Genomic DNA, 24,041 nt, shown 5'->3' on the forward strand with positions numbered 1-24,041 from the left:
GTCATTGACACTCATACTAGTAGGTTTTATTGCGTTGAACACCGCATGTTCTGTTTTACTGTATTGCGCATGTTGGAGCCCTATTCTCTATGGGCGTATAATAAATGCTGTACATGCGCAATGTCACTAAGTGACAGTGGGAAATTAAAAAAAAAGAAACCAGTCAGACTACATATAAGTGAGATACGTTGTCATGCGCAGTGCAAAAATCGCTGCCTGCGCACCATCTGCTCATACGCTCGTGTACACTGACTTCTACACCGAGCGACAGTCACTCGCTGGCTGATTTTATTTCAGACAGTGCTTTCTTGCTCAGGCCGCCTTCACATGGATGACCATAGAGCTTACAGTATAAGCCATGAGGAGGGGATTCAAAAAGTCCTCTTCATACGGTGCGGAGGATTTCTAATCTGCAGCATTTTCATAGACTGCTGTGGATTCTGCTTCCGCTCATGTCTATTTATGCTGCAGAATTCAACCCTGGAAATACAAGGGTTAAACTCCACAGGTGAAAATGCTGCCAAATCTGCACCAGTTAAGTGTGGATTTGGTGTGGCATTGCTGCGGGTATTCGGCCACCTAAGAATTCTGTGCCGCTGTCTGTGTGCACACGGGGCTACTATCTCCGAAAATCGCTATTTCAAGCGACTTTATTCAGGTGATTTTGTGGGGCGCTAAAGGCACCTTTAGGAGCACTGTGACAGGAAGAGCATGTTAGGACTGTTGGTATGCAAATTATTCTTTGGATGAGCCCTTTTAAAGAGAACGGTCATCACGTTTGAGCCTATAAAGTATGTTAAGTTGAAGGAACGGGAGTCCGGGGAGCGGTGTTTCCTACATTGGGCATCCTGTTCCAGCACTGTGCCCCCATGAAGTTTGCGTGCGCCAGCAGCTTTACTCATCTGCATGCGCAACTCTCATAGAGCTGAATGGGAGATGCAGAGAAAGTCAAGCTGCTGGCACCCCTGAACTTTATGGGATACAGCGCTGGAACAGCGTGCCCGCTCAGTATGAAATTTCTCCCTGGACTCCCTGTTCTTCACCTTTTTGAGCCCCGTAGGTTATCGGGCTCCCTTTTTAAGGACTGGGTGTGTTTTAATGTTTTCAGGAGCTGGCTGCTAGTCACTAATGGCCACCATTACTGGCTCTTGGCTGCTGATGCCTCAGTGTGACCTCCACTTATTCCATCAGCTTTGACAAGTGATTGGAAGGACATTCCTTGCTGTTCCTAGACTAGTAAACATCTGATGAGTCAGTTACAGGAATTAAATCTGCCGTTATCTTGGGGATGGCCACCATGCTTTTGACACACTAAATTGCATGTAAATCTTTTTTTTTTTTTTAATGCAAAGCAACATTACAAAAACGAAGATGTAACCTGTATGCCATCCTATATGAACACTGCACAACATAATGTCTTTGCTGCTTGCAGCTGCCACTAGAAGGAGCTAACCACATATGGTTATATATTGAGCGCAACGAATATATAGTGTTTACAGCTGTGCCCCATGTCATGCAGTTTATCAAAACAGCTCTGCCCTCATAGGACGGGGACTCCACCAATCACAGCACAGCTTTCATTTTAACTCAGCAATATAAGAAATGAAAGCTGCACTGTGATTGGTTGCTATGGGCAACAGAGACAGATTCTTTTAGACAGCTTTCATAGGCATGTGGGGCTGGGCTAGCTTTCCGTGCCCCATCCTGTAGATGCTATGGTGATGATGATGGAGCATTGCGTGTAGGTACATGATACGTACACCTCAGGATACATAGACTACCTCACACTTATCACCATAGCGTCTACAGCAAACTTCATGCCTGACATCCGTTACATCCACACCAGCAGTGAGCCGCTTCCTCTCTAACACACACAAAAAAAAGTACTTTCCCGATGTAGGCTTGTCTATCAATTGTCTGAGGTTCCATAATGACTGTTTTTTTTGGGGGGGTTTTTTTTTTTACAAAGTGGCAAAATCTTGGTTTAACAAATTCCAAACTAAAGTGGTGTAAAATTCTGGTGCGTCCGCCAATATATAGGCCTCATGCCCACGGCTGGGTCGGATTCCGCCTGTGCAATCGGACCCAGAGCCGCTATACTCACCTGTCCGGATCCGCCGCGAGAGTATCAGCTAGGTGCGCAGAGCAGCGCATGGCACACTGGCGCTGGGGTATGACGCAGATTCCCATGATGCTTCCGCTGTGCCCACAGCGCAGAGCATCGTAGGACGGACTGCTTCAATTGACTGCAATGGAAGCCATCGGTGCGGCGTTCCGCATAAAATAGAACATGCTGCAATTCTCCCCCGCGAGCGGAAAATCGCAACTGATTTCCGCTCGTGGGCAGGGGAGAATCGTTTAACACAGCATGCTTATAGACGGACATTGCTGCTGAAATCGCAGCCGGTGTCTGACCGCAATTTCCGCAGCGATAATCCATCTGTGGGCATTCGGCCTAATAGTGAAGAGGAGCGCCGAGCTGCGAGAGAATGAGACGGCGAAGCACCTCAATGTATCTGTCCTGGGCACTTCCTGGATTCGGACTAGCTGACGCCTTACATTATAACTATTACACTAATATATAATATATGTGCATGTTCACAGACTTTCCAATAATATAATACGCAAGAAGCACAACGTCTCCCTCTAGTGGTGGCTGCAGGCAGCTGCAATGTTACTTTTTTCAATCTAGATCTATATAATCTCTATCAGAACGAATGTTTGGACCAAGGGGGATGTCTGTGTTTGGAAGTCTTCAAAGTTGATGTTGCCCTTGATGAGATTTGAACCTAGAACCCCCAACACTGCAAGAGAACAATGCTAACCACTGAGCCACATTCACTGAAGAGGAACCACCACCTTCATATTCTCTCCGCCTCGCATGGGGTACAATGCTATAAAAGGATCCACCTGTATTCCATTTCCGAACCTGGAAATAGAAGTGTCGCAGTTCACGCTTTTCATCCAATGTAAAAAAAAACGGAACGGAGATGAAAAATACAGAAACGCACTGAAACTAAAGACCTTCCACTCCAATACATTTCTATGTGTTTGAGAACAAAACAACTTTTTCGTGTTGGTGTTCCCGCGACGGATCGGCAAAACGCTGGTGTGAAAAGGCCCTAAGAATAAGGCTGGCCCCACACACACCTTAAGCATAAAACTGTGCGGGTCAAACAACGCTTTACCGCTATGGAGCAACTAGTCACCCAGCCTATCGTCGTACTGTGCATGATGGTGTATCTCACGTGCTGTCATGTGCAGCCCACCTATCTTTTTAATTTTGTTTGTTTATATTTTGCGCACCATTGCAACAGCACATATACATGTCCATAGAGAACAATGTACTCTCCCGTATATACATGCCGCAAAATAAAACATGCAGCATTCTTTTTTTGTTTTTTTTTGCACCCACATATTGCGCAATTCCAACATTCAACTGTGGTTGTAACTGCAAATCAAACGGGCATACAGCGCATGCATCGTATGCGTTAATCGTACACTCGTGTGAGACCGGCTTAGGCCGCCTGCAGACAGTCGGGTCTCTCGCAGCGGGATGCTGACTTGTGCCGCTGCAGAGACCTGGTGGGCACCGGCAGAAATTATGCGGGAAATCCCACCACAGAATTTCCACCCGTGTGCAGGGGGCCTTAAAAGGCTTTTGCCAAGGGGTGTTCCCAGAATGGCCATCCATCACTGATTCACAGGATAGGTGATAAATGCTCAATTGTGCTCCATCATAAAAAGGAGGATGAAGCTTGCATTCAATTTTGGGAATGACCCTTTAAAACCTGGGTAGTTTTAAAGAATGTCTAAAAGTAATATTCCAATGACTTTGGGGGGGGGGGGTTATATCTGGGAGGGAGCATAATAATGTTAGTGTGATGAAGCTTCCAGCCTCCGTGTGACTTGTGTGTTGGTTCCTGTTGCTAGCAGCCTGGGCGCTGCGAGACCCCGGTGCCCACAGTCATCAGGTGACTGCAGTGTTAGTGCAGCTGCTCGGAGCTCAGATCACCGGGAGCCATTCTGGGTAATGTCACAGATTGCTGAACCAGCCTACCATGCAGCGCCTGCTGTGACTCCATGGGAATTGCATTACTCTGGTCAATAGCATTGATACTTATCAAGTGGATCACTTCTAAGGTAGGCAAGTACATGGCAGGGTGGTAAGTGGCTGAACTCCACTTTGTGAGATGTCCTCTGCTTTTATAGAGGACCTTTAACTAGTAGACAGAAGTCACAATCCAGAAGTTTCCACAAGGTTGTAGAGAACTAAGGTTGGTGTGCGGATGTAATAGTGTGGGGCTAGAACTGTCTTATAATGTAACGGTAAGTATGCCAGAGGGCGAGGTCCTGTAATGGAATATGTTTACATGGCAGCTCCTGTATAACACATGTTGGCACACTGCAGCTATGTAGACATGCTTAAAGGGAACTCGTCATCCACCAGAAACAGTCGCCTAAACTATATGGTGCTTATAGCTTCACTGACGTGGGGTCAAGGAAGCCTCCTTTTATACTCGCCTGCGGTGCCCCCCCAACTTGGCTGTTCCCTGAAGGCTGAACAAGATGAATGGGAATGTAGATGCTGCCCTCTCAGAAGAGTCCCGATTGCTGTGTGAGCGCGGACTTCGGTGGGAGACCTTGCAGGGACGGGTGACTAGGAGTCCTCTAAACTGTAGGCACCATGACTTCGTTTATGGTGTTTTGTGGTTGACTGCTTCCCCTTAAAGAGGACCCTTTGGCACTTCTGCAACGTTTTAGGAAGTAACTGTATTCCCCATAATATAACAATTCTGGCATATCTTGTCTTCTCTGCGCCGTTCTTCTGGTAGGGGCTGTTCACATCATTTACACTTTAGGCCTCTTTCACACCTGCATCGGGAGATTTCTGTCAATTGGCTCTGTCCTCTGACCCAACAACGAAAGTACAGCCAGAAATCCATAATGGGGTCCTTCCAGCATTCCCACTGGCACCTTACCTGATTAAATGGTGCAGCATGTTGTGCTATTTCACACTTGATCCGCTGCCAGCTCTGGAGGCTCTGAATGGAACCTGCGACAGATGTGAATGAGCCTTAATTGGAAATGAACTATTGCAACTTATTGCTTGATGTACCCATAGACTATAATTGGTCAAACTTATCCTCTCCTATGCTTGGGCACTTTTTGTGACACAAGAAATTATGCTGAAAGGGTGTGGATATAATGTATGACCACGGGTACTCATTGGGATTCAGATTTTGGGAGTTTCCTGGCCATGGATCCAAAACTTCAATGTTTGTTTAGTGAGCCACTTAGTTATCACTTGCCTTGTGACCTGGTGCTCCATCATGCCGGAAGAAGTGTTCATCACCAAATTGCCCTCATTTTGGAGGAGGTTTAGATGCCATTCTTTATTTAGGGCAGTGTTCTTGGGCAAAATTATTGAACCCACTCCCTTGGATGAGAAGCCATCCCACACATGGTCTCGGGATGCATTACTGTTGGCATGACCCTGGACTCATGATAGAGCTTAGCTCTTCACCTCTGGATAATTCTTCCAAATGTCCCAAACTGTCTAATGGGGGCTTCATCAGAGAAAATCACCTTCCCCCCCAGTCCTCTGCAGTCCGATCCCTGTACTTCCTGCAGAATGTCAGGCTGTCCTTGATGGGTTCCTTGGAGAGAAGTGGCTTTTTGACAGCAGGTGGCCTCCAACAGCCTTCACCTCACTGTGTGTGTAGATGCACTGATACCTGCCTGCTGCCATTACTGCGCAAGCTGAATCCTCTGTAGGAGATGTCCTGGCACTCCTTTGTACTTTCTTGGTTGCCCCGATGCCTTCTTCACAGCAGTTGAACCTCTTCTTGAAGTTCTTGTTGATCCGATAAATGGTTGACTTAGGGGCAATCTTACAAGTGGCCATGTCCTTGCTTGTAAAACCTTTTGTCATGCAAAGCAATGATGACCGCACATGTTTCCTTGGAGGTAACCATAGTTAATAGAAAAAGACTATGATGCATAGCACCATCCACCAGTCTGCTCTTATAGCTCAATCAGCAGAACAGAGTGATATCAGATGCCTTGACCTTCATGTCCACGGGTCCAGCCCGTAGCCGAGGACACTGTGGGATTCTACTTACCTGTCCGGCTCGTCTCTTTTATTCCCTGCGTACGTGTGCAGAAGCACCGCCGCACATGTGCAGTGTTGTTTTCTGGACCAAAAGGGTCACAAATCAAATCTGCATGCTTTCAAGTCCAGTGCGGACGCCCATGCTTCCCTATGGGGCGGCTTGATTTGCGAATCTTCTGTGTGGATTCTGCAAACTGCATTCGCCTGTGGATATGAGGCCTAACCCTTTCTTGAGCTGACAATCACTGAAATGATATTTGCAGGACATTTTGTGACAGGTCTGCGATTTTTGGTTAAAAAAAAAAACCCTTATAGGCCGCCTGCAGACGGGCGGGTCGGATCCGGCGGTGAGAATTCTCGCCGCGGGACCAGACCCGAGCGCCTGCAGGGAGGAGCGCGTACTCACCCGTGCCTGGCGGCCCCAGCTCTTTCATGTGCCGGCAGCTGGCGCATGCGCAGACCGGAGCCGCCGGCCGGGTGAGTGATGATTCTGTGCGAGGCTCTGCGAGCCCCGCACAGAAATAGGACATGCCGCGGTTTGTTTGCCAAACCGCGGCCGTCTGCATAGGAGTGCGTATTGTAATGCACTCCTATGCAGGCTTTTAGTGGCGGAAATCCCGCGGGATTTCCGCCTGTCTGCAGGCGGCCATACAGTTGTGGCGAAAGGTTTTGCAACTGAAACTATGTAGCGACATTTGGGGCTAGAGGGTCCTTCAACGGGTAATGGTTGGCTAGAGAGAGGGTAGATTGAAAAACCTTTTATCCAAGAAGGTAAGGTAGAAGGGGATCAGACCCCCCCCCCCCCCTCGATGCTCACTCCAGAGATGGTTGAGAGCACCAAGAAATTGTCTGTCTGCCCATTCATCTTCTGGAGTTGGCCAGCACAGGAGCCACTGTTATAGAACAGCACCATATAGAGAAGGGCTGTCGATATGATCCCTGTAAGAAGCTCGCATGTAGCCAAATCGGTGACACCATAGATCGGTCCTAAACTGTAAGTGAATGTTCTCACGTCCCATGTAGTAGTACTTCATGCTGTCACAGATGGGACATAGCCGGAAGAGTGTAGACAGAATGCAGGGAGCTGGACAGGTCACCACTCATCTCCGCTTCCAAATCGGTTAACTCCATTTTAAGGGTGCTGTAAGTGACTCGCTACAAAGTTGCACTGTAAAAACAGCAGGTACTGCCAGCCTCCGTGGGGAACTGAATTAATGTCGCACTCATTAAAAGCAGAAAAAATAAAGTGGGGTTTTTGTTTTTGCTTCTCCAAACTAAAGGGGTTTTCTGGGACTTTTTCGAAGCGATCTACTAAAGGCAGGCAATATACTAATAAACTATGCAGTATTCCCCCTGTATATATCACGCTGCGCCTGCACTAGTCATGTGACATTCATGCACACAGCTGCTGAGGCCAGTGATTGGCTGTAGTGGTCATGCATACGGTGGATGGATCGTGGCTTCTGGGTCGGAGACGGTGGGCCACTTTAACCAGTGCCAACCACATCCTTTTTATGTTTGTTAGTTTTAGTCCATTCCTGGCCCTTGGGAAGTCCTGGAAAACCCCTTTAACTTAATTTAGATGTGTGAGAATACCCTGAGGCCGCTTTCACTTTTTTTTTGCTGCATTTTTGAGTTTCAACAAGAAATGAATTGTTATAATTTTTTTTTCAAATGATTTGCGTTGTGGGGGGGGGGGGGGGGACTTTTGAACAAGCTAAAATAACTTTTTTTTTTTTTTTTTTGTGACTATGTTGCCCCTATGTCCTCTACTGTAACTGCGCCAGGGGAAGTTCACAGGGGGTGGCAGTGATGTAAATTTTCAAACATCTGCAGCGATTTGCAGTAGCAGCAAAGCAAAAGAGGCTGTAAGTCTCATTTAGGCCTCATGCCCGCGGCCGGGTCGGATTTTGTCCTCTGTACTGCGGCACATCAGAGCAAAGGAGAAGACTCCGGGCATCGGGTTGAACTCCGCTGTGGGAATCCGACATGCAGGGTCTGACCAGCCCGTGTGCAGGAGGCCTAAGGCCGCTCCACTGTGGGAATCCAACACGCAGGGTCTGACCAGCCCGTGTGCAGGAGGCCTAAGGCCGCTCCACTGTGGGAATCCAACACGCAGGGTCTGACCAGCCCGTGTGCAGGAGGCCTAAGGCCGCTCCACTGTGGGAATCCAACACGCAGGGTCTGACCAGCCCGTGTGCAGGAGGCCTAAGGCCGCTCTGCTGTGGGAATCCGACACGCAGGGTCTGACCAGCCCGTGTGCAGGAGGCCTTAGGCCGCTCCGCTGTGGGAATCCCGCATGCAGAGTCTGACCTGCCCGTGTACAGGCGCCCCAAGGCTGCTCTTATATGGAGCAATAGATGGTTTGCGTGAGTGAATGATGACTGCGTCCGCTCATTCTAACAATGTACGCAGGCAGAGAAGTCTATTAGATTTTGCTCCTTTAGTCGTTCACATTCGCTGCACAGTGAACAACTAAATGATCGCTGTTTGCACAAACTGTTTTTAATCTTGCATAAAATGAACGGCGAACAAGACGCAAACAAGTTTTCGTTTGTTCAGTTGTTTACACTAATTACATTCAAATTCACGCAAGCTAATTTTCTTTTCTGAACGATAACACTGCAACAATTTAAAAAAAAAAAAAAAAAAGTCATAACGAAGTAATACGTTTCTGTAAAGCCGCCTATCTGCTTATGTTACAAAAATTGTGTTGCACCATTAAGGGGTTAATCGGCCTTTTGATCCTCTTTGCTCCTTTTGGGACCAGCAAGGAAGTCTGTTATTTGTAGAGAGAATGAAATTAGTAATTTGCAGGAGCTGCCTTGTCCCCTGCCCAATCAGCATCCTCTTTAATTGCTCCTCCTAAATGCTTCTGGTGCGGATCTGCAGTGTTCCCACTGTGTGAACGCACCCTTAAACAGCGCTGTGACTTGCTGCACTCCTTCGAAGAACACTTCTGATGTTTGGTTTGCGGCTGCATGAAGAGGCTGGTAATTTCAGGATGAGAGAATACAATCCTTGTGTGAAGCAAATAAATGATATATTCTATATAATCAGTTTCTAAGAAACCTCCCGAACTCGTGCTGTACTTGACAAGGGGGCGGTCTCTGGTCTTGGTAAGTCCTGCATCGCCGTCACTTGGCATCACACCGCGTTCCTCTGACATCGGCGCTGCTTTGATGATAAATATCTGATCTGTTCTCTGTATTCTGCAGTCTTGTGGGGAGGCTGAAGGCTTTATGATCTTCACGATCACTGCAAAAAGCAAACTTGGCCAGCGATCAAATGAGAAACTCCCGGCTTGTCCGTGGTATCTTACATCGACACAATAATCCTTGTCGGCAGCAAATTCCATCTTGTAACGCGGAGATGTACGATAATGTAAGCTGAAGGCTAGTGACCGTTCATCATTCCACCCCGCCATGTAATGGCAACCAGACGATGAATGTAAATGACCTGCTACAGTGGAGCCTGTCTCTCCTTGGGGCCGGCTTATCTGCCTTGTACACGGACCGTAGTGATATACTATGTCCGCTGATGAGGTCTGCTTCATGTGTGCGGTGGGGAAATGGACGTGGTAAGGCTCACGCACACGGGCGGATTTCAACTGCAGAATCCATGATCGGCACATGCGATCTGCTGTTCAAGTCGCCCGTAGGGAAAGCATGGAACGTCCTTGGCATCATTGTTGTTTTTTTTTTTTTTTTTCCTCTTCTCCGCGTGGACGATCCAACGTACATCCGCACAAAAAAAACAAAACATTGAATTCTCGATCGACCACAAGCATTTTAAATTACTTTCTGCAATGAATCGCAGATCTTCCGTGGCACTAATAAACTGGCGGAATCTACCTCTGCCGTGTGCGTGAGGCCTAAACCTGGCGTGAAAGAAGGTAGCGGACTAAGCCATTCCATACAGCAGTAGCCTTAGGCCTCCTGTACATTGCAGAGCCGGATTCCCGCAGCATAATCCGGCCGTGGGAGCAGTGGCGTCCGCACGTACCTGGTTGCTTTAGTTTCATCTGTACTGCAGATGGTCTGAGCCGTCGGACATGTGCAGTGCGAGGCTTTTGTTTTTTCTTTCTCTAACTTTTGCTATTCCCGCATCATTGTCGAAGGGCCGTGAGAATTTAATGGAAGCCGTCCACACAAAAATGGATGCATCCTGCGATTTATTATTTCCCTCCGCTTGCAGAAACCGCAGTTGTTTTCCGCAAGTGTGCAGGAAGAATCTATTTCGCATAGCATGCTATGGGCGCTATTTGCTGCGGCTCCGTGGTACGGATGCCCACCGTGGATTCGGCAGCAGTTATCCGCCGTGGGCAGGGGGCCTTAGGTTTACCTTGTGTACAATAAACCCTCACACCTCGTGTTGCTGTATTTCCTCTTGACATGACTGTTTGTTTGTTTTTCTCTCCTGATAAGACCTCTGCATAATCTTAAGACTTTCTCTGTTCTTGTTTCCAGAGACGTGGGGCTATATCGTACGACAGCTCTGACCAAACGGCTTTGTACATTCGTATGCTAGGTAAGCAACACGTTGTCCTGCTGGCTGGGGAGAGGGGTGTCACCTGTCATGTAGACCATGCTGCTTCAGCTCATGTATGAAGGACCAAGGAAGATGGGTGCTTCATACCCCAATCATAAAGGGACTTCTCACACAGCAGGCTTTGGAGCCAAAACTGAAAACTATAAAGGAAGAACTTGTACTTCTCCTTCCTGCTTGAGCTTTGACTCAAACTGCATGTGTGTTTTCTGAAAAAAATAAATAAATAAATAAAAGCTATGGTGCCAGAAAAGTAACATTTTAAAATTAAATTTTTCCATCCCGGCTTTAAAAAAAAAATTAAAAATAAAAAAAATTGTGTCCTACTTCCATTGGCCAGCGCAGTTTACTTGTAGGAAGTCCTGCCTGAATTCGTTGCCCAGGCCCCTAGCTGTTCACTGGGCATTTACCCTGTGTGGAGCAGGAAGCAGTAGCCCAACGTGATATTACATTTGCAGCTCCCATTGCAGTTAATGCAAGCTGCGCTTGCACTACCACACCAGGCCACTACACAAGGCATCTGCTCAGCACAGTGTGACCATGGCCTGGCGAATAGTTGATTCTCCTGTCCCTCCATCTTCAGTTTAGTGGTCCACTGTTAATATTCTGCCAAAGCTATGGCATGCCGAACTGCTACTTGACTGCGCCAGCCAATCACTGTCCGATCCTTTATTTTGTTTTAAGTAGGTCCAAACATCTGTGCTGATGACTGATTTCTTATTCAATGTTGGTTGCCTGTAGGTGTCAGTAGGGGGCGGCTTACTACATATTAGATCTTCATTATAAGTTTGAAGAATTAAACAGTATGCTGTAAGCTCCCTCTAGTGGTGACTACAAGCAGCTAGAGTTTTACATTTTTAACTCTGGGGAATTGGTGTTCGTTATCAGAAAAAAAAATCATTACTGTTAACCCCCTTTCACCTTATTGGACAGTTGGTAGCTGGTTGTTAATGCGGAGCACCATGAATAAGCAGCTCTGGCACGGTGGCGACACAATCTGCAGTCGTTGTCAGCTGTAACATAGCTGAAAGCCTGATGTTCCCAGCTGTTCAACCTCTTAGATGCTGTTGTCAGTAGTGACCATGACATTCTAGGGGAGCTGCGTCCTTAATGGGTCAAGGAATTGGCACATGGGCCTAAGAGCTACATGATTTTAGAAAATAGAAGATAGTTTCAATTGACACTTGTTTTGTAAGTATAGGTAACAACAAGACAGCCGTGTACCTAGAAGCATTGTGTGACCAGTGTGCTTTGATTTATGATTGGTTAATATAGTCAGTATATAATAGGTCTCATGGTCTCTTAACCTCTCAGATAGGACCAGTTCACACCTGGTATATAGATGTTCTCACTGCTCTGATATGCTAGATGGTATATTAGTAAGTGTGTGTATTCACACGGACGATGTTCCAGTTTGAGTTTCGTCCGATTCCTAGATGGACAGAACTCACACCGGAAAAAGGTCCCATTCAATTAACCCTTTGCAATCCAATTTTGGATTCGGTTTCCTAGGGGGCTTTTTCTTTTTGCCATTATACAATGGCTCCATCTGCTGGCTAGAGCCAGTACTGCAGTATGGGACATTCTGGAGAGGCCCCCGACAACAGAGCGGCCAGTAATATACAGTAAGAATACCCTGCCGGATGTCTTCTAACATCGGAGCTATACAGCCTTCAATCAGAATGTCTTCAGACGTCAGACAGTGGATTGGAAAGGGTTAATATGCATTCGGACAAACAATGGTCAACTAATTGGTTCAAACTTGGATCATCTGCGGATGGAGTAAAATTCCAGAAGCGACTAGGATTCGGGTAAATCACAAAAATCCAAAGCACTCCAACACTGAAGAGCTTCAATATAAAGGCAAACCTAGATCAAGAACTTTTTGGCCTCTGTCACACGGGCTACAAAATCATGTCTACAAAACACATGTATGTGAAGCTCATGGTTTCCAATGCGTTCTTTCACATGAGATGTTTTGTAGCCTGAAAGAACCCACTGGAAACCCTGAGCCTCACATACATGCGTTTTTGTAGCCCGTGTGACAAAGGCCTTAAAGTCACATTGATGGATACACCCTTAGGCCCAATGCCGATGGATGGACATTCCGTAACGAGATTCCATGTGGAACTTCCGGCATTGCACGCTGCCATAGCGTGGCCGCACGCAATCCTATGCAGACAGCCACGATTTTGATCACTGAGAATCCACACGATAACAAAACCGCAGCATGTCCTAGTTCTGTGCGAGAAACGTCACCGCTGAGGCAACGGCTCTGCTCTGCACATGTGCGACTGTGTGCCAGCCGGCACACTGCAGGGCAGAGAGAAGATCTTCAATGCTGGACTACTTGGTTTTTTTTTATTTTTTTTTTTAAACCCTGCCTATTTTTTGGCAATTCTTGTTCAGGTACATGAGTTAATTTCTATGGAAATTTTAAAAGAAAATTGCACTTCCATGCCACGTGACTTGGGATCTGTTTTTTAAAGCATTTTACAATATTCACAAGTGTATAAAAAAAGAAAAATCCTCAGGGTGTTTTGGACACCCATATGCATCATACATGCCTGCCGAGCGCAGTAAACGCACAGGCTCTCCACTGCCCTGCGTCGCACTCGTGTGAATACATCCTAAATAAGAATTAAAAAACCTTTTTATTAAGGCATAAAATTGAGCCTATACAGAAGCAAACCGAAAACGCTGCCATGGCAGAGCGACCTATCCCATACTGGTTACTAAAGCTGCTAGAACATTGCCTCGCCGTAACAATGGAGCAGGCATTCACCTGGATGTATGCAAATGGAACTTCTATTCAAATGGACATTAAAACGTTTACGGCGGAGAGTTTTTTTAAATTTACTTTTTCTCCCCCTTTTTCAAAGCGCCTACTACACAGAGAATCCACTAACTGGTACAAACCCACCCGCCCAATGCGGCACCTGGATTAGTTACATTCCCAAATCTGTGTTTTTTTTTGTTGTTTTTTTCCCCTCCCCCACTTTTTGATGAGGTGTGCCTTGAGCCAAAAAGGCTGACACATTGGTCCTTTTAACCAACCCCAATCCACACCCAGGTGCACCAGACCAGCACCAAAGCATAAACTAGAGAGCGCTATACTTATACAGCGTGGGCAGCTTCAACTCAGCAAATGGGGGCAGGAACAGGCACCTGAAATTATGTGCTTCCACTGGCAGCACCGCGATGGGGCTAGTAGGGGGATTGCAATAGCAACAGGTTATGTGCCAGACCTTCCAGGACAGCGGGACAATACCTGTACTCTGGAGCGGTCTCCTTCACCTAGGACAGTTTTGGAAGTATGTATATAAGACATGGCCCAAGGGGAACAAGGAGCAGCATGGAGCCAATGGGCTGGGTGGGGGACAGAGCAGATGCTGCTCTTTCCCCTCCTACCCCCCTTACTTTACACTGCATTTCTGCAATTTGGTTGTTGTGTCAAAATATAAGCTCAAGAAATTAATTTAATGCAGGTAAGGCTGATACTTTTCTCATTCAAGGAGTAAGGACACCAGGGAGCCTACCGAGGGGAGTTTCTTGACATCTGCTTTAAGTTTTTCCACCCCTTCTAGTGTGCTCTGACCATGTGGCCCCCAGCACACACATCTGCACTATTATACACATATAATGGTCACACGGACTTGTAGTTCGCATGCAGCATTCATAGCCACAAAGAAGATGACTGAAGCAGTCTTTCATCATTTAGGCACAAATCTCTGCCCTACTTTCCTGCCAAATGTTCATTGTTTTCCGATTGTTCTTCTGTTACAAGCCCCTAATAACACCGCCTCGTCATGTTATGTTTTTTCCTACGCACGCCGAGTTGTAGTCTGTCATTCCTTCTATGTGAATGTTACCGCTTACGGCACGACTGGGCTGTCCTGGGCGGAGAGGGTCATCTTCAGTGGAATGGAGTTTCTTGTCTCTTCACTGCTACCTGGCTGAAGCCGGCCGAACACGCATGATGGCCAAGAGTGTAGACCTATGTCCGTGGGGAGGGGGAGGCCGGCCCCTGGCAGCAACTTGTATCTGGCTGATAAATGGATCGGGTCTGTCCAGTCCTCAGCGAAATATTTTTTTATTTTTTTATTTTTTGGGCCACGCTATCTCTTGTAGCTAAAATAAGTTGATGCACTATTGAACTGTTGCACCCTTATTCCTAGATTTATTCCAATGGTTTCCATGCATTGTGTTGACATTTTAATGACCGATTTTATGTTACTTATTAATTCAACTTTTTGTGTAGAAGTAAATACATTGCTTTGCTTTACTTAGTCTTTTGTAGTTCGGAACTGCATTCACTATTCTACAGACTTCAGAGCAGCAATCTCTCAGCTGTCCCTGTTGGCTGAATGTCTGACTACATTTGTAAAGTAATCTAATGTAGAAAAAACTAAAACTGGTTATTGATGATTGATAAATATATCCTCTATAAGGGGAAGTCAAATGCCTAACATTGGAAGCAAAACTGGACTTTATTTTATTTTTTAATGTAACTGTATTCTCAATTACATTTTCCAAACACTAACCTAGTACACAGTAGAAATCCTAATATCAGGAGTGTACGACACAGCTTAAGTTCCACCGACAGGACAACGGGTTTTATTTCAGCATGCCTTAAAGCGGTATTCCCATCTTGGCTTTTCATAGCCGCGATGGGAAATTGCTGCAGTGGTTACCGGTCACCTGGCCAGTGCCTACGGACAGCAGAGCGGCTAGCCCAACGCTGTTTCCATAGCTCCTTGACGAGAATGGGAGCTAACACAACGTTGTATCACAGTGCGTTATGCTGGTCTGGCAGTTGCATGCTCATTCAGGCCAAGAAGCTGTCCATTCCCAAGCTCCTCATGCACTTGGCTGAGCATACGTATATTCTGGAAGGAGGGTACTTGTACACAGACCGGCTGCTGGCTGAAAAATTGGTCAAAAGGAGCGATAGTTGTCCCATGCAAAAGTGGGACTCTGTTGCTGGTCCCTTTGTTTCATCTTTCTGAAACGAAAAGACTAGTGAGTAACGTCTCGCTCAGTATAAACAGGAGTCGCTCATGTTTGAATTGATTCCTGTTCAGTCAGTAGAGGCAGCGCAACAGAAGATCTCTGGCGCACTTCACCTCCATTCACTGAATCACTAACACTCCTATGTGAAAGCACAGGTACCCTAGTTGTTTGAATAGCTGTCAGCTGCTTAAGTTCCTGGCACTCGTCCCTATCTAAAATACCAGAAGCCGGTGCCAGACACCACTGGTGGTGGCTTATCTCCCTGAGAACAAAAGGTTTGAGCAAGTTAAAAATCTTACTGCCCAGTCTTTGTCTCCTCCGACATCTGCCGCTAAGGAGGCTTCCATACACATTGGATGGTCAGACTGTCCCACTGACATCTGTAGGCTCAGGCGATTTCCTCTAAACCGTTACGAATGTGCCCATCAGCGGGCTTATCAACTGTTTCTAATGGTAGCCAGCAGGATTAATAAGGATGCTACAGATCATGTCAAGTAATGCAATGTATATACAAGGCCACTTAATGTAGATTTACCTATGTAAATGTTTTTAAAAGTGAATATATGCTTTTAAAGAGGTTTTCCAACAAAAAACGTTAGGGCAGGGAATGGGGTAAAGTAAGCAATGCTCACCAGCTTGATGTCCTCCCTGATCTACCCCAGACTTTCCGGTCTGGAAAGAAGCTGGCGGAGTAGTCGTGCACAAATCAACGGCATGTGACCACTGCAATCGCTGGCTTCAGCGGAGCTGTCACATGTGCACACCATGAATTTGTGGTGTGGACCACAACTCCTGTGCTGTACTCCAGGGTTGGGCATCTAACTGGTGAGCTTTTTTTTTTTTTTTTTTTTTTTTTTTTTTTTTTTTTATACCCACACTCTGACAGGAAATTCTTAATTTTTTTTTCTCCCCTTTTGGAAAGCCCCTCTAAATACAGTAGATGGAAGCTATCACTTGCTGAGGTTTTGGCACTCTGTTTACATCTGTGTTGCTTTTGCCCTTTTCATTTCTTTTGGCTACTTCTGTCAGTTTATTCTATAATGCCGGCGTTATCTCTTATTGCATTTTTAGCTTTTAGCTTGTAATAAAAGTTGACAGCCAACCTGCAATGGTTGATGGTTCTTTCACATGATGATGTGTTAATACTCGGTTTTGGTATTTTGATAGGCTCTTGTGTAATTTTCAAACAGCTGAGTGCAAGTAAGTAAACGCTAGTGGGACCATACACCATTCTTTTATGTTCTAGTGGGACGTAAGCGGACCTGCTGAAAGCTGCCATTCCCGAGGCTCTCCTGTATGGCCTAGTGGTAATGAATGGAAGTGACCCCGTTTTGGCACAATAAGGCACCTTGTACCATTACACTGTGGGGACATCTGAATGCTTAGCACTTGCTTTGACCTGGATTGCACAGGCTATAGTCTTACAATGACTCTATAGGAGCATGCAGTTGCATGTTTGGAAACGGTGTAATCTGCCGGGTGGGTGTGATGTACTAGCCGCTGCTCCAGTAACACTTTGTTGTCTTTGTTGCAGGAGATGTCAGAGTAAGAAGCAGAGCTGGCTTTGAATCCGAAAGACGAGGCTCTCATCCTTACATTGATTTCCGTATTTTGCACTGTAAGTAATGACCAATCGTCTCCCGTTGAGAGGAAAAGTGAGGCAACCTTAAAAACTTTGCATTGACTTGCACCTCAATATCCCGTCGACCTGCCATACTTGGGAAACTTGGACCCTGAAGGTTGTAATGCTCTTTAGGGCTCTTTCACACGGGCAACAGCAATATCGCAGCTGTGTTCTGTGTGATTTATTGCTGCGTTTTCTTGCGGCGACATTGCGCTTTTTGTGGCACTACAAAGTTGTGCAACTTTTGTAGCGCTCTTTTGCCGGTATTTTCGGAGTGGGGTCTTTAAATATAGGCCTCACCCTGAAAGTAAGCCCTGGTTGCGTTAAAAAAAAATAATTTAATTTACCTAACAGGTGCTGTCCTCTCCGCCGCACTTCTCCTCTGGCAGTTCTCCAGCACTTGTCTGTAGTCTTCAGCCAGTGCTTCCTGGTGAGGGGATTCAAAAAGCTTGCCTCCTGCAAGCGCTGGCTCTGATTGGCTGAGCCACAGCGCTTAAAGGGGTTGTCCCGCGCCGAAACGTGTTTTTCTTTTTTTTTTTTTCAATAGCCCCCCCTGTTCGGCGCGAGACAAACCCGATGCAGGGGTTTAAAAAAACAAACAAAAAACGGATAGTACTTACCCGAATCCCCGCGCTCCGGTGACTTCTTACTTACCTTGCGAAGATGGCCGCCGGGATCTTCACCCACGGTGGACCGCAGGTCTTCTCCCATGGTGCACCGTGGGCTCTGTGCGTTCCATTGCTGATTCCAGCCTCCTGATTGGCTGGAATCGGCACACGTGACGGGGCGGAGCTACGAGGAGCAGCTCTCCGGCACGAGCGGCCCCATTCAGAAGGGAAAAGACCGGACTGCGCAAGCGCGTCTAATCGGGCAATTAAACGCTGAAATTAGACGGCTCCATGGAGACGAGGACGCTAGCAACGGAGCAGGTAAGTGAATAACTTCTGTATGGCTCATATTTAATGCACGATGTATATTACAAAGTGCATTAATATGGCCATACAGAAGTGTATACCCCCACTTGCTTTCGCGGGACAACCCCTTTAAGAACAATCATTGCAGCGCTTGATAAACCAATCACAAATATTCAATGCGATGGTTCTGATTGGTTCAGCGAGCACTTCACTGATGGGCTGAGCTGCGGCACTCGAACAAATCAGAGCCAGCGCTTCCTGGAGGCAAGATTTTTGAACACTATGCAACACACAGGAAGACTCCATAGGGAAACATGGGCTACAGTACATCGCAAATCACGGCAATAATCAGCATGCCACTATTTTAGGTTTTCTTTCTTTCTTGCAGTGTAGCAGCCAACAAAACATCGCTAATGTGAAGGAACCCATTGGAAAGCATGAGCTTCACATACATGCAATTTGTAGCACTGTCACATCACGAGAAAGTTGCGCGATTTGTCACCTGTGTGAAAGTGGCCTTGGGGTACATCTATGTGAGATGTATCGTCTGCCGTGACACATGTTGCATTTGGATTTGCAACAAATTTTGGTACAGACTCATGGATGTCACGCTCCCATTTCAAAGGGTCAAAATCTGCAACATAAACCGACAGTGCAGATCTTATATCCAACCAGCATGACAATCCAAAAGGACGTTCTTGGTTATATATAAATTTTTTAATAAAGTTGCAGTTACAGGGGCCAGAAAACCGTGCAAGTTACACGAAAGTACAACCCACTATTTGCAATGGGGACATTTAAATGGGAGATTATATCTATTTTTATTTTTTTTCTTACAGTAATTTTCTTTCAAATCTTGCACAAGAATACATGTGTTCTGTGCGGGGCATTACACATTGGCGTCTGTGTTCCGTGCAATGCAAGTCCTGCCTGAGAATCTTGAACGCAACTTGCTATATGGCCAAGTGAAGGCACTCTTAAAGTGTTTTCTGAATGCGGTGCAGCCCACAATCCTATCCTCTGCTCTCCCTGCTGTGTACTGCGCCCCCGCTGCAGGTCTCCCCTCTGACGGCAGGTTTACAGGACCTCTCCGGTGCTGCAGCCAACAGAGCTCTGCAATCATTCGTTGAGCTCTATTATTGGCTGCAGTGCCTGTGACCTCTCGTATAGCGGGCGTGAGGACCGAGCAGTGCTGTGTGACATAGCGGAGCAGGAATGGTGAGTATGTGTCTGTTTACTGCAATCAGAAAACACTTTTACTAAAAATAAATAACCTATAACTGAGCCCCCTTTTTGGCTGCATTTTTTTTTCCCTGCAGCTTGTGGATGAGATTTCTTGAATTCGCCTGTGCTATAATATGCTGCAGATATCCCTCATGCTAATCGCCATGTACAGACCCTTAGGGCCTTCACATGGGCGGAAGTGTATTTATGCAAACACTTGTGCTGCAGATTTGCGCAATGAGTGTTGCGTTTTTATTCGCACATGCTTTGCATATTCGCACGTGCAAAAAAATGCACAGGCAGGGTCTCTAATTTCAATGGGCAATTGAGTTTAATTAGTTTAATTGTGCTATTTTAAGGCACAATACACGTGAAAATAGAACATGCTGTGGATTTATCTGCGCAAACAAAATGCACGTGCAAAATGTGGTCATGTGACCGAACTGATTAAAGCCAATGGATTCTATTCTTTGCGTATTGCGCTTGCAAACTTTACATGTTTAATATGCAGCGCAAATGCGTTTGTGTGAATAAGCCCTTATAACGAAGATTTCGGCTGCCTAGGACCAGCATCCAAGGGACAATAGTAAAGTATTGCAGTATATTGTCTAGCAAACAAGCGCAACTTCAAGTCCCTTTTATGTAACTAAAAAAAAACATTAAGAAAATGATACTTTTTTATATAATTACGAAAAGGTTTTCACTTAAAAAAAAAAAAAACAAGAAACCTTTTCCCATAGTTGCTATACAAATTCCCTTTTAGAAGGCATCAACTACTGAGGGCTCTTCACTGTTTTTCTGTGACATATATTTTGTTTCACCACTAGGTGTCACCATTACACTTTTTGTTTTTTGCCTATTTTCCTCCCTCTGCTTAATGTCCTAACACACATGCTGGAGAGCCACAAAAATATATTATTGGCATTATGTCCTTTTGTAATTACATGATGGCCCAGAACTGCGTTAATGGTTTTGTTGGTATCCGTATATCATACCGCATTGAGATTACTATACAGCGCTTGATGTAAAGACGGCAGAATGAGCCATTCACTGCCGACAGACTTAAAGGGGTTGTCTCGCGGCAGCAAGTGGGGTTATACACTTCTGTATGGCCATATTAATGTACTTTGTAATATACATCGTGCATTAAATATGAGCCATACAGAAGTTATACACTTACCCCCTCTGGTGCTGGCGTCCCCGTCTCCATGGCGACGATCAAAGCCTTCTTCTGCCTTGATTTAGACGCGCTTGCGCTGTCTGCCTTCTTCTGTCTGGCTCCGGCGTGCTCGTGCCGCACAGGTCTTCTGCGAACACGCCGGAGCGGCCCCATTCAACGGGGTAGAGAGGCAGACTGCAAGTGCGTCTAATTGGGGCAGAGGAAGGCTTTGGTCGGCGCCATGGAGACGGGGACGCCAACACCGGAGGGGGTAAGTGTATAACTTCTGTATGGCCAATATTTAATGCACGATGTATATTACAAAGTGCATTAATATGGCCATACAGAAGTGTATAACCCCACTTGCTGCTGCAGGACAACCCCTTTAAGGCATGTTCACACAGTGGAGTATTGGCGCAGATTCTGTACCAAACCCATGCACCATTGATTTTAATAGGAATTTATGCTTCATGAAGAGAGCGACACAAATTACTGACGTGGACTTGAAATCTACGTCACTGCAGGAAAATAAAGTAGTTACCTTATGGCTGGGTTCACACTGGGCGGATTCCGGGCAGAAATCTCACGGTTTGGCTGCAGCGAAAAACTGCGAGATTTCCGCCGGGAATCCGTTGTTTCAAAACCCGTGGCGCTCAGCTGCGGGTATTGAAGCGGCCTGGACACTCTCTTTTCCGCTGCGGCTGACGCTCCCATAGAGGAGTTGGGTAGGAGAAGCAGCACTGCCAGTAGATATAAATCCAGGCATATAATAGCCTATGGTGCACGATCCCAGTTGGTGATCCAGACCCTAGGATCAGAAAAGCAGGAATCCGTATAGATGTAGCCAGGCCAGCACTCACGAGTGGTTTCTTTTTAAATAAGTCCTCTTTATTCCTCTAAACAATGATTTGCTATCATTGTATTGAGGAATAAAGATGACTCGTGAGTGCTGGCCTGGCTACATCTATACGGATTCCTGCTCCCATAGAGGAGAGCGCGGCCACAGCAGAAAAAAGGAAATGAACATGCTGCAGCTGGCGAATCTGCCCCGCAGCGCCGACTCTGCCGCATCGGATTCGCTGTCCCGTGTGGACGAGATTTCTGAGAAACCTCATCTACATGGCTGGCTAATCCCGGGATTAGCGGCCACAAGCGGATTTGCTGCGGCAACATTCTGGACGTAATTTTCGTGGCAAATCCCCCCAATGTGAACCCAGCCTCAGATTTTTGACCATTCACAAGCGCTAATTCTGTGTGTTTGGATCCAAAGCAAAATACGCTGCAGAAATACGTAACTTACCTGCAGATTTCTGCTGTTGGTTTTAAAGGCAAAATTGGTGCTGAGTGAACCTGCCCTTTAATCTTTGAGCTGTGGCTATGGGTCTGGGCTGTGATGCAGGCCAGAGTCTGGAGCGGTACAGATTAGAGGCGGTCTCCATAAGGGTAGTCCACATTTTGAAAACAAGCGGCGCTGCGTTCATGTTGACTCCTAAAAGCCTGGAGCAATCCTCTATGATCACAGGGGACGGCGGCAGCCTGGCAGCATTACATGATGGCCGACCAAATAAGAGCCCGCCCATGTAATGGATGGACACGTTCCTGATACATGGTGACTCTCCATTTTGGCTCTTAGAAGGGGCATAATGGGTTAAATCGGAAGGTGTTGCCTTAGTAAAACAGACTTTTTTTTTTTTAATGGGTTTTCTGGCCAAAAACTATTGACCTGCCCCCAGTATAGTTAATGTTTGCCTTTTTAAAGAGAACCTTTCATGCCCCTTTGAGCCCCATAAACTACGTTCTGGGGCTCAGAAGGTCCGGGAACGGGGTGTCCAGGGAGGGTGTTATACTTGGTTCCCTCGTTCCTCCACTGTGTCCCTACAAAATCCATGCATGTCTGCAGTGGGACTACTTCTGCGTGCACATCTCCCATAGAGATGAATGAGAGAGCACGCACACAGAGCCCAGTGAATAGTCGCACTGTGGGCACACATCAACCTCACGGGACACCTGGTAGCAAACGCCTCTCCCTGGACTCCCCATTTCCTCACCTTTATGTCTCATGTCATTGTTTATGGTGCTTAAAGGTGATGACAGTTTCCCTTTTAAGAGCTGGAAGAGATTTGTTTTTTATTTGTATAGGCTGTGTTTTCCTTGTGTCCAGCAGAAGGGATTAGTCCCCACCGGCACATCTATAGTTGTGTATATGGAGAGGACCTTCAGGAAAAGTTATTGGAACGTTTACTGAAGGCCAGAGGAGGGCAAGCGGCTAGTTTGACTATACAATAGAAGGCTGTGCTGAACCCCCAGACATAGGACTTGATGAAGATACAGAAGGCTGGTGGGGTAGGGGCTTTTTTTTTTTTTTTTTTTTTTTTTTTTTTTTTAAGGTCTAATTCTCCCCTCTTTTCGGAGGAAGAAGTTTCTTCTATAAAGGGGTTGTCCCAGAATCACAAGTTCTCCCCTCTGCACAGCTCACCACTACAACCTCCGCTGATCTGAGAGCAGGGGTCCTGTGTCCTACCTCCTTCTCCTCATTGTTGGCCTATTGCACCTTCTGGAATGAGGAGACTGAATGGTGCGCTGGTTGCACAAGCTCGCTGCCGCTCCATTAATTTTCAATTGCACCACCGGAGATGGCAAAGTAGCATGCGCTCTGATAGGGGATAACTTGTGCTGCCGGTACAACCCGGCGGTTGGACCCGGCTATTCCACTACAGTTCTATGATCCCAGATGCCATTTTCCCTCTCTGTAACTCCATTTTAGTTGATGGTTTTACCCTGGAGTACCTTTTTATTTTTCCCTCCAGTGCACTCCTCAGCCTTTCCTAGTAGAGCGGATATTAGTAAGTCTGAGTCTGGGCAGCCCATCAGCTTGGCGCCTGACTTTGTGGTGTGTAACATTACAGTCTTGTGCCCGATCAGATTTGTCAGTTGTAAATGTCAGTTGGTCGTGTATGGAGAGGGCGCCCCAAGCCCATTACCCTGCTGGCACCGCAGTCTTGTGACTTGCACGTAACGCTGGGACCTGGCACACGTTTGTGGGCAACATACATGTTGGGCACCTGTTTCAGCAGTTGGTCTCTGCACTGTTCTTGAGTCATCCGTACTACAGCGCCCTCCATGGCACAGTTAAAAAGAGGTATGGAATTGTATTTCAGTCACCAGAGCTTTATATAGGATTACACAAACTGTGCAAACTGTACTTGTAGGGGTAGGTGGGGGATTTTCATCGTGTCTTGGGGTCTGTCTGGTGAGGAGATGCTTTCCAGATCAAGAAGAAGAGTATTAGAACAATAAGGAAAATAGAGTATTTTTCATGTTCTTAAAAAAACCCTGTTGACAAGTTAGGCACTAAGACAGGAGAACAGCATCGCCACGCCACGAGTGATGGACGTGTCAGGTGACTGTGTCGCCACGCCACGAGTGATGGACGTGTCAGGTGAC

At 46.4% G+C, this 24,041-nt stretch overlaps 1 protein-coding gene across 1 annotated transcript in view; it reads left to right on the top strand.

Annotated features, from left to right (window-relative positions):
- The window catches only part of PDE7A (phosphodiesterase 7A), a 71,784-nt gene that overhangs the window by 30,741 nt on the left and 17,002 nt on the right, over nucleotides 1-24,041 (top strand). Inside the window, exons 2-3 of the mRNA XM_066578272.1 lie at nucleotides 10,585-10,645; nucleotides 17,211-17,294. Of these exons, the coding sequence (XP_066434369.1) occupies nucleotides 10,585-10,645; nucleotides 17,211-17,294 (145 nt within the window). The remainder of the gene's footprint in view (nucleotides 1-10,584; nucleotides 10,646-17,210; nucleotides 17,295-24,041) is intronic.

Source organism: Eleutherodactylus coqui, chromosome 9, assembly GCF_035609145.1.
Source record: "Eleutherodactylus coqui strain aEleCoq1 chromosome 9, aEleCoq1.hap1, whole genome shotgun sequence".
Lineage (NCBI taxonomy): Eukaryota > Metazoa > Chordata > Amphibia > Anura > Eleutherodactylidae > Eleutherodactylus > Eleutherodactylus coqui.